The sequence below is a fragment of the Falco rusticolus genome, chromosome 4 (assembly GCF_015220075.1).
Source record: "Falco rusticolus isolate bFalRus1 chromosome 4, bFalRus1.pri, whole genome shotgun sequence".
Taxonomy (NCBI): domain Eukaryota; kingdom Metazoa; phylum Chordata; class Aves; order Falconiformes; family Falconidae; genus Falco; species Falco rusticolus.
Window position 1 is genome coordinate 50077415 of NC_051190.1, and position 10180 is coordinate 50087594.

Genomic DNA, 10180 nt, shown 5'->3' on the forward strand with positions numbered 1-10180 from the left:
TTGCTGAGCAGGCAGAGCTTCAGCCCTTTGCTGTGACCCTTTGTGCCCGACTTGTCTGCCTGCAGCCTGCTTCCTCCGGCAGGTGCCGGGCGTGGAAGTCCTGGCCTTGCACACGAGACTGAAGAGGACTGGCGCCTGGTTAGCCACAGAACTGAAACACTTTATTGCAGGGACTCAGCCAGCTGAGCTCTTCCGTTGAGAGGAGTGCGGGCAGGACAGAGCAGGCCTTTGACACTGAGGCTGCCTTTGCATCAGCAGGCATTGCCCCAGCGGGAAATGGTGGTGGTGGTGCGCTGCAGCCAGCCCTGGATCCTCTCTGTCCGGCTAATCAAACCTTTTCTCCTATTAGGAACTGCACCAACTTCTGCAGCCAAGAAAGGAAATCCCACAGCTTCTGACCTCTAAATGGGAAGGGTATAAACCTTCCTGCTTCTGTTGGTGTTGGCCTGTGAACGGGGGTGGAGGTGAAGGCTGGCTGCGGCCTTGCAGTAGTCGCTACTGCTGTGTGCAGGCCCATCTGTTCCAGGATCCAGTTGTAGAAGTGCTGGGTGGAGGTGTAGACTCCGGGCTTCTTTGCTCTCGCACAGCCCATCCCCCAGCTGGTCAGGCCAACAAGCCAGAAGTAGTCAGCGCTCTTGTCTTGGCACACAAGAGGCCCACCGCTGTCCCCCTGCAGCAGAGGAGAGAGGATGAAGGGGTTGTTGGGTGGCCACCGTCAGCCCAGTGGCTGGCTCCTTCCCTCTCATGGCACTTCCAGAGCTGTATTTAGTGGCCAGCCAAGCTCTGGAGAAGCTTTCCTGGGAGGGGGCGGTGGGCCTGTAAGGCAGGGCTCGCTCTCCCTGCAGCACAGTTGTCCTGCAGGTGCTGCAGAAGGATGTTGCACGTTTGGGATGGTGAAGCTCTGGGCTGCCAAGGGCACTGGGTGGGCTTTGTGGACATAGTGCCAGGCCTCTGGGACAAGGCAGGCAGGCCCTGGGCAAAGGCGTGCAAAAGGGGAAGGGGGGTAAGGCCCTCAGCAGTGGGGACACAGCAATGGGAGTGTGAGTGGCCAGGAAAAGCCCGTGACGGTGCAGGTTTGGGCGGTTGTGGCGGGGCTGCCCGTGCTGCCGGGGCTTGGCTTGTAGCACGCTCCTACCTGGCAGGTGTCGATGCCACCCTGCGGATAGCCAGCACAGATGTTGTGGGTGTGGATGGCCCCTCTGTACCAGCCGCTGCTGTTACAGACCCCGGCATCAATGAGGTGGACCTGGGCCTCCTGCAGCACATACGCCGATCCTCCAGCTGTGAAGAGCACAGAAAGGAATGAACACCCAGCAGCTCATTGCCAGTTCTCCTTCCCTGCGTGACTGAAGCCCTATCCCGGGGCTTGGCTTTGCATGTGGGGAGGCGCTGGACCGCTCCTTCCTTTCTGCCTTGCTCTGGGTCAGTGGCTCACGCCCCCCTCTCTAAGAGGCATACGTCCCCACAGCCTGATTCTGGCTTTCTCCTCTGCCGTCAGGAAGAGCAACCTGCCTCCCCAAGCTGGCCAAGCTTGCGCTCGCAACGTGACTACATTTTGGGAGCTCACCTCTTGCAGTCCTGGCACCCCAGCCACTGACGTAGCACTCTGTCAGCTCCGAGACTCTCAGCGAGGCATCGGGCACGCAGGCAAGCTGTACATAGCTGTTGCACTGGACAGGCTGCTCCAGTTCCAGCAAGGCAATGTCGTTCCTCCGTGTGATATTACTGAAGTGCTGGTGAACCAGCAGCTGCTTGATGTTGCGCACCTGGGCCTCAGGTCCCAGCTGGGTCAGCTGGGTGGCACCTACCACCACCTGCCACATGGTGATGTTCCTGGAAGGCAGATGGAGAGAGGGCTCAGAGGGAGCAGAGCCACATGCTGCAGCAGCACAGCAGTTGCCCTGCCTTCTGCTTGGCAAGGAAGAGAGAAGAGCAGCACTAGGGAGGGTGCGACAGAGCACGTGCTTCTTGGGCTCAAGGAATGTCGAACTGGAGACTGCTGGGAAGCAGTGGCATGAGCCAGCCTTCTCCTGAGCAGCCTCTCAGGTGGCTGTGGAGTGCCCAGGCACTGGGTGTACTGCAGGGCAACAGGACATGCTGCAGCACGTGCTGCTGTGCTCAGGGCACCTGCTAGAGTGTGGGGCTAGCCCTGAACCCTGGTCCTCCTTACCTGGCCTCGATGAAGCAGTGGGCTGATGTGAGGACCCACTGTGGGCTGATGAGGGAACCCCCGCAGATGTGCGCCGTGCCTCCTTCCAAGGGAGCCTCGATGCTGACGATCCAGGGCCAGGCCCCTGGCTGGGCATTTCGGACACCCACGACGTGTGACATACTGTAGTTCAAAGCCGCAGGCCGAAGGCCGCAGGTGCCTCTGTAACCAGAAACCCCATTCTGGTTAGCTCCATGGAAGCCTGCGCCATTCCGGCTAAAGGCCAGCCATCTTCCCTCCCTTAAAGGCATGGCCAGAGGGCCCGAGGAAACCCGTGGGGTGCGTGCCCGCTCCCCTTTCCTTGCTTTCTGCTTCAGCCCATAGACGAGCTGTGCCAGCAGCCTGGATGCTGGCAAGGAGCTGAGCCTCCCAGATGGCCTTCAAGAGCCACTGGGGAGGCCATGGGGGATAAGCAGGACCCCTCTAGAGAAGCTCACAAGGGTTGCCCAATCTCCCTCCCAGAGCCTCGGGCCACTTACCCACAGCTATCCCATGTGCCGTGCACAGGACAGCACACGGCCAGCAGGACAACGAGGAGGAGGAGAACATCCATCACTACCAGCAACATGTGGCAGCTGCAAGAACAAGGGCTTGTCACCACCAGTACGGCCGACGATGTACTGCCCGCAATATTCCTGTTGCCTGGGGTTCCCTTGGACGCGGGGCTGATGTCACAGAGTGCCTGGTTCCAGGTGCTGGGCGTGGTGGCGGTGGGGGAGGGATGGGGGGCAACAGGAGGGGTTCCAAGCAGGACTGGAGGCGGAAGCTGGGATCGCACACCCCTGACAGAGCCCCACGCAATGCCCTGCTTGCACGATCAGGGTGGGCAGGCCCCGTGGCAGGCAGCAGCGCCTGGCTCCCAGCTCTGCCTGCTAACAGCTCACAGGGCAACACCCAGCGTGGCCTCGCAGCCTCTTTGGGGAGTTCCCTGCCGCCCTGCTCTCTGCAGCCCTGTGCCACCGGCTCCTTCCCAATAAACAGACACACAACAAAGAACACAATGACTACAGCAGCATGTGCGTGCTTGGGTGTTGAAGAGCCAATCTGTTGATGGCCGTGGCACCAAGCAGTTCTGGGCAAGCCAAATAAGCCAAGCACAGCCCAGCAACATCAACCTTCCTGCACAAAGCACAGTGAAATGCAGGTGCAGCACACTCCTCACTGGCTATGTCAGCCACAGCAACGCGCTCTGGCAGGCGTCGTGTACTTGCTGTCTGTGAGTTGGATTGCTGTTCTGGGCACCCACTGACCATGGCACTTGTGGCAAGGGCAATCAACGTGAAGCTCCAGAGAGAGAAGGATGCTCCTGCTCTCAGCCCTACATGCCATTGTTCGCAGCTTTGCGAGATCTTTCATCACTCTCACCTCATCAGTCTGTCTTCTGCCACTGACTGGAGGAGCCTTGCTCAATCACCTGCTGGAGTGCAGGAGAGAAGCAGGAGCCAGGCACGTGCATTGCATTTGCACAGCAGGGCTAGGTCCCTGGAGGGTCGAGAGCCGTGGCTTGAAGGATGGCAGCCTCCAAGCTTGTGAAAGGTGCGGCAGCTCCCTGCTGCCATCCTGGCTTCTGTGGCGAGGCATAAGGCGCACAGCGGAGGGAGCAATCGGGTCCCGAGGAGGAGGACCACGCAGGCTCTGTCTGAAAGTGGAAGAGCTGCTCTCAAGGCCCTTGAGGTGCAGCAGAGCTTCCTAGGCCCCAGAACTGGCCTCCAAGCAAGCGGGCTCAAATCTGCTTTGTGTTTTGAAAAGGGACCGGCAGCCGGTTCCCATGTGTCTGCTGAGAGCAGGCAGAAGGCGGCCTTGGAGAAGACAACTTGTCTGCTGGGGAAACCCTGCTCTTTCAGCACCAGTTTTGGCAGGTGGCTAGCAGGGAATGCCGTCAGAGTGGCCACACTTCACAGACGCTTGAAGGAAGAGATTGGGGTCATTTGGTGGAGAGGACTCTGGCAGGGACAGCAGTTCCCAGGCAAGCCCGTCAGTAATGGCACACAAGTCCAAGGTGACCTAGCTAACAACACCCAAAGACCATGTGTGTTGACAGATGGGGCAAACCTGGGAGCAAAGGGGGGAAAAAATAACTGGGGTTGGCCCTGTGTCTGGGAGGAGAGCAGGGCTGAGAGAGGCAGGACTCAGGGAAGATGAGGGGCACGTATAAGCACGGCAAATGGAGAGAAGGGGGGATCAAGGAGCCGGTCACACAGAAGCAAAGTGCTGGCTGCCTTGCTTGCCTGAGCCCTGCGCCTAATCACCACAGTACCCACTGGCTTCTTTTGGAGAGCCACCCCAAAGCCCTTCCTGTGTGGTCCCATTCTGCACCTGCCACACGGTGGGTCCCCAGGCCTGGCTGCTAGCAAAGGCCGACGGCAAGACAGGCCACAGGCAGCCAGCACTTGGAAAGCCCCAGTGTCTCGGGCCAGCTGCTGCTGGGAGCCCTGTGCGCGTGCACAGCTCACTAGTGAACCTGAAGCTGGACGAGGTGACAAGCAAGAGGGGAGAGAGAGCCTCTCAGGCATGTGGATGGCCTGCGGTGTCAGCCGACGTGCCTGCTCAGCCCCAGCGTCCCCACCTTGCAAGAGGACCAGGCCTGCCAACCACTGGCCACCTCTCCACCTCCCAGAGGCAGGAAGGACTTGGAGGTGCTTGAGCATGCATGCCCTCAGCTGCTGCCCACCTAGGCATGCCCCCCCTGCGGGAGCTGCAGAAGGGCCTGCCTCTGAAGCTGCCAGGACCGTCCTCCTCTTGCTCTGTGCTTGGGCCCCGGCAAGCCATGGTGCTGCAGCTCCCAGCTCTGTTCCTACCCAGGACTGCAGGGCATGCCTCCAGCTGAACTGGGATCTCTGGAAACATGGGCATGCCCTTTGCTTCCTCTTGATCATTCAGTGAAAGGAGTTCTTATGGCTCTGCGGATGATGCTGGAGCATGCTCCCTCCCCAAACAAGTCCGGCTTTCTGTCCAGAGGCCTCTGTACAGTAAATTGACATTTGCTTGCGTCAAGCTGCGTCCCGTCTCTTCATCGCAGCACAAGCACTTGCAAAGCTGCGACAATGGCATGTAGGGCTGAGAGCAGGAGCATCCTTCTCTCTCTCTAGAGCTTAACATTGCTTGTCCTTCCCACAAGTGCCATGGTCAGTGTGTGCCCAGAATAGCAATCCAACTCACAGACAGCAAGGACACGATGCCTGCCAGAGCGCGTTGCTGTGGCTGACATGGCCAGTGAGGAGTGTGCTGCACCTGCATTTCACTGTGCTTTGTGCAGGAAGGTTGATGTTGCTGGGCTGTGCTTGGCTTATTTGGCTTGCCCAGCACTGCTTGGCTGCCACGGCCATCAACAGATTGGCTTTTCAACACCCAAGCACGCGCATGCTGCTGTAGTCATTGTGTTCTTTGTTGTGTTCTGTTTATTGGGAAGGAGCCGGTGGCACAGGGCTGCAGAGAGCAGGGCGGCAGGGAACTCCCCAAAGAGGCTGCGAGGCCACGCTGGGTGTTGCCCTGTGAGCTGTTAGCAGGCAGAGCTGGGAGCCAGGCGCTGCTGCCTGCCACGGGGCCTGCCCGCCCTGATCGTGCAAGCAGGGCATTGCGTGGGGCTCTGTCAGGGGTGTGCGATCCCAGCTTCCGCCTCCAGTCCTGCTTGGAACCCCTCCTGTTGCCCCCCATCCCTCCCCCACCGCCACCACGCCCAGCACCTGGAACCAGGCACTCTGTGACATCAGCCCCGCGTCCAAGGGAACCCCAGGCAACAGGAATATTGCGGGCAGTACATCGTCGGCCGTACTGGTGGTGACAAGCCCTTGTTCTTGCAGCTGCCACATGTTGCTGGTAGTGATGGATGTTCTCCTCCTCCTCGTTGTCCTGCTGGCCGTGTGCTGTCCTGTGCACGGCACATGGGATAGCTGTGGGTAAGTGGCCCGAGGCTCTGGGAGGGAGATTGGGCAACCCTTGTGAGCTTCTCTAGAGGGGTCCTGCTTATCCCCCATGGCCTCCCCAGTGGCTCTTGAAGGCCATCTGGGAGGCTCAGCTCCTTGCCAGCATCCAGGCTGCTGGCACAGCTCGTCTATGGGCTGAAGCAGAAAGCAAGGAAAGGGGAGCGGGCACGCACCCCACGGGTTTCCTCGGGCCCTCTGGCCATGCCTTTAAGGGAGGGAAGATGGCTGGCCTTTAGCCGGAATGGCGCAAGGCTTCCATGGAGCTAACCAGAATGGGGTTTCTGGTTACAGAGGCACCTGCGGCCTTCGGCCTGCGGCTTTGAACTACAGTATGTCACACGTCGTGGGTGTCCGAAATGCCCAGCCAGGGGCCTGGCCCTGGATCGTCAGCATCGAGGCTCCCTTGGAAGGAGGCACGGCGCACATCTGCGGGGGTTCCCTCATCAGCCCACAGTGGGTCCTCACATCAGCCCACTGCTTCATCGAGGCCAGGTAAGGAGGACCAGGGTTCAGGGCTAGCCCCACACTCTAGCAGGTGCCCTGAGCACAGCAGCACGTGCTGCAGCATGTCCTGTTGCCCTGCAGTACACCCAGTGCCTGGGCACTCCACAGCCACCTGAGAGGCTGCTCAGGAGAAGGCTGGCTCATGCCACTGCTTCCCAGCAGTCTCCAGTTCGACATTCCTTGAGCCCAAGAAGCACGTGCTCTGTCGCACCCTCCCTAGTGCTGCTCTTCTCTCTTCCTTGCCAAGCAGAAGGCAGGGCAACTGCTGTGCTGCTGCAGCATGTGGCTCTGCTCCCTCTGAGCCCTCTCTCCATCTGCCTTCCAGGAACATCACCATGTGGCAGGTGGTGGTAGGTGCCACCCAGCTGACCCAGCTGGGACCTGAGGCCCAGGTGCGCAACATCAAGCAGCTGCTGGTTCACCAGCACTTCAGTAATATCACACGGAGGAACGACATTGCCTTGCTGGAACTGGAGCAGCCTGTCCAGTGCAACAGCTATGTACAGCTTGCCTGCGTGCCCGATGCCTCGCTGAGAGTCTCGGAGCTGACAGAGTGCTACGTCAGTGGCTGGGGTGCCAGGACTGCAAGAGGTGAGCTCCCAAAATGTAGTCACGTTGCGAGCGCAAGCTTGGCCAGCTTGGGGAGGCAGGTTGCTCTTCCTGACGGCAGAGGAGAAAGCCAGAATCAGGCTGTGGGGACGTATGCCTCTTAGAGAGGGGGGCGTGAGCCACTGACCCAGAGCAAGGCAGAAAGGAAGGAGCGGTCCAGCGCCTCCCCACATGCAAAGCCAAGCCCCGGGATAGGGCTTCAGTCACGCAGGGAAGGAGAACTGGCAATGAGCTGCTGGGTGTTCATTCCTTTCTGTGCTCTTCACAGCTGGAGGATCGGCGTATGTGCTGCAGGAGGCCCAGGTCCACCTCATTGATGCCGGGGTCTGTAACAGCAGCGGCTGGTACAGAGGGGCCATCCACACCCACAACATCTGTGCTGGCTATCCGCAGGGTGGCATCGACACCTGCCAGGTAGGAGCGTGCTACAAGCCAAGCCCCGGCAGCACGGGCAGCCCCGCCACAACCGCCCAAACCTGCACCGTCACGGGCTTTTCCTGGCCACTCACACTCCCATTGCTGTGTCCCCACTGCTGAGGGCCTTACCCCCCTTCCCCTTTTGCACGCCTTTGCCCAGGGCCTGCCTGCCTTGTCCCAGAGGCCTGGCACTATGTCCACAAAGCCCACCCAGTGCCCTTGGCAGCCCAGAGCTTCACCATCCCAAACGTGCAACATCCTTCTGCAGCACCTGCAGGACAACTGTGCTGCAGGGAGAGCGAGCCCTGCCTTACAGGCCCACCGCCCCCTCCCAGGAAAGCTTCTCCAGAGCTTGGCTGGCCACTAAATACAGCTCTGGAAGTGCCATGAGAGGGAAGGAGCCAGCCACTGGGCTGACGGTGGCCACCCAACAACCCCTTCATCCTCTCTCCTCTGCTGCAGGGGGACAGCGGTGGGCCTCTTGTGTGCCAAGACAAGAGCGCTGACTACTTCTGGCTTGTTGGCCTGACCAGCTGGGGGATGGGCTGTGCGAGAGCAAAGAAGCCCGGAGTCTACACCTCCACCCAGCACTTCTACAACTGGATCCTGGAACAGATGGGCCTGCACACAGCAGTAGCGACTACTGCAAGGCCGCAGCCAGCCTTCACCTCCACCCCCGTTCACAGGCCAACACCAACAGAAGCAGGAAGGTTTATACCCTTCCCATTTAGAGGTCAGAAGCTGTGGGATTTCCTTTCTTGGCTGCAGAAGTTGGTGCAGTTCCTAATAGGAGAAAAGGTTTGATTAGCCGGACAGAGAGGATCCAGGGCTGGCTGCAGCGCACCACCACCACCATTTCCCGCTGGGGCAATGCCTGCTGATGCAAAGGCAGCCTCAGTGTCAAAGGCCTGCTCTGTCCTGCCCGCACTCCTCTCAACGGAAGAGCTCAGCTGGCTGAGTCCCTGCAATAAAGTGTTTCAGTTCTGTGGCTAACCAGGCGCCAGTCCTCTTCAGTCTCGTGTGCAAGGCCAGGACTTCCACGCCCGGCACCTGCCGGAGGAAGCAGGCTGCAGGCAGACAAGTCGGGCACAAAGGGTCACAGCAAAGGGCTGAAGCTCTGCCTGCTCAGCAAGAAGGATGAGGGTGCAGTGGAACAAGGGAAGGCAGGTCATTGCGGGGCTCAGGGCCTTGGGGATGGCAGCTGGAAGCACAGACTGCCTTAGGCCCGCTCCTGGTGGGATCCCTGTGTGCGTCTGTATGAGGCGCAAGCGAACTTGAACGTGGACTCTCAGGGCCCAGGAAACACAGATCTAGAAAGACCCAAGGCTTGCACCAGGCACTGGTGAGGGAGCCTTGGCCTTGAGCCCCACATATGACATGGACTTAATTACTAGACTGTTATCTGAGGCATCTACGAACACGCTGTGCTTATGAATCCAGGGAGTGAAGCTGTGTTTCTGTTTCAGTAGCCTCATCCTCTGGTCTCATGGTTTAATGCCGGCCGGCAACCAAGCACCACGCAGCCGCCTGCTCACTCCTCCTCATCCGGAGGGCTGGGGAGGAGAATCAGAAAGGAATGTAAAACTTGAGGGTTGAGTTAAGAGCAATTTCATAATTTAAACAGAATAAAGAGGTAAGAACATCAGTAATAACAATGATAATAGTAACAATTAGGATGGAAAGGTGGGGGAAAAGGGTAAAATCCAAAGGAAAAGGGAAAAGGGGAGAAAACCCCCAAGTGATGCACAGTACAACTGCTCACCACCTGCTGACTGATGCGCAGCCAGTCTCCGAGCAACGATCCCTCCCCAGCTAACCCTCCTACTTTCTATACCAAGCATGACGTCCCATGGTATGGAATACCTCTTTGGCTGGTTCAGGGCAGCTGACCTGGCTGTGTCCCTTCCCAGTCTCTTGTGCTCCCCCAGCACTCTGGCTGGCAAGGCCCAAGAATCCAAAAAGTCCTTGACTTTAGTATAAACATTACCCAGCAACAACTAAGAACATCAGTGTGGCTATCAACATTGTTCTCACATCACAGGCAAAACACAGCACTGTACTAGCCACTAAGAAGAAAATTAACTCTATCCCAGCTGAAACCAGGACATGTGGAAACCCAGGAAAGGCCTGGACTGCATTCACATGGGTGTAAGCAGTGGCTACATCTGCAGGGATACTTGTCAAGGTATTGCTTTGTCTGTGTCAATCTGTTTTGCCCTTCACATTCATTGTGGCACTCTCTCTGTGTGTATGTGCGTGTCTGGCTCTTTGGAATGCAGCTGCACGCACGTGGGAAGATCCATTTAGGCTGGCATAGGAGCAGCCCCCCAGGTGCCCACCTCATTCAGATCAACCAGACCTGAAAGGAGAAATCCCACAGTGTTCAGAAGCCTGCTGCCTCTGGCTGCTCCGTAACGGAGTGGGCAAGGAAACCCAAAGCAACTCTGCAGCAGAGATCACCGGGTGGGCAGGGAGGCAGCTCTGACTGCCCCACAAACAAAGCAGCGAAAGCCATTTA

General features: G+C 58.7%; 2 protein-coding genes across 2 annotated transcripts; one reads left to right on the forward strand and one right to left on the reverse strand.

The window, feature by feature from the left end:
* Positions 1–328: 328 nt before the first annotated feature.
* LOC119145897 (acrosin-like) lies at positions 329–3212 on the reverse strand. The gene is made up of 5 exons (XM_037382685.1): positions 2689–3212; positions 2171–2371; positions 1568–1833; positions 1136–1281; positions 329–670 (listed from the first exon to the last, which is right to left on the reverse strand). Exons 1-5 carry the CDS (start codon positions 2775–2777, stop codon positions 329–331), a joined length of 1044 nt encoding a protein of 347 aa, XP_037238582.1. The 5' UTR covers positions 2778–3212.
* Positions 3213–5611: 2399 nt separating this feature from the next.
* Positions 5612–8466, forward strand: LOC119145898 (acrosin-like). Its single transcript, XM_037382686.1, has 5 exons — positions 5612–6105; positions 6424–6624; positions 6962–7227; positions 7514–7659; positions 8125–8466. The coding sequence occupies exons 1-5, from the start codon at positions 6017–6019 to the stop codon at positions 8464–8466; spliced, it is 1044 nt and encodes a 347-aa protein (XP_037238583.1). The 5' UTR covers positions 5612–6016.
* Positions 8467–10180: the final 1714 nt, after the last annotated feature.

What these genes read in the sequence shown, in the direction of transcription:
- LOC119145897 (XM_037382685.1), bottom strand. Translation starts at nt 2,777, where the DNA reads ATGTTGCTGGTAGTGATGGATGTTCTCCTCCTCCTCGTTGTCCTGCTG. An exon ending in CACTGCTTCATCGAGGCCAG is followed by an intron (nt 1,834 to 2,170) that starts GTAAGGAGGACC and finishes TCTGCCTTCCAG; the next exon opens with GAACATCACCATGTGGCAGG. An exon ending in GGGTGCCAGGACTGCAAGAG is followed by an intron (nt 1,282 to 1,567) that starts GTGAGCTCCCAA and finishes TGCTCTTCACAG; the next exon opens with CTGGAGGATCGGCGTATGTG.
- LOC119145898 (XM_037382686.1), top strand. Translation starts at nt 6,017, where the DNA reads ATGTTGCTGGTAGTGATGGATGTTCTCCTCCTCCTCGTTGTCCTGCTG. An exon ending in CACTGCTTCATCGAGGCCAG is followed by an intron (nt 6,625 to 6,961) that starts GTAAGGAGGACC and finishes TCTGCCTTCCAG; the next exon opens with GAACATCACCATGTGGCAGG. An exon ending in GTGGCATCGACACCTGCCAG is followed by an intron (nt 7,660 to 8,124) that starts GTAGGAGCGTGC and finishes CCTCTGCTGCAG; the next exon opens with GGGGACAGCGGTGGGCCTCT.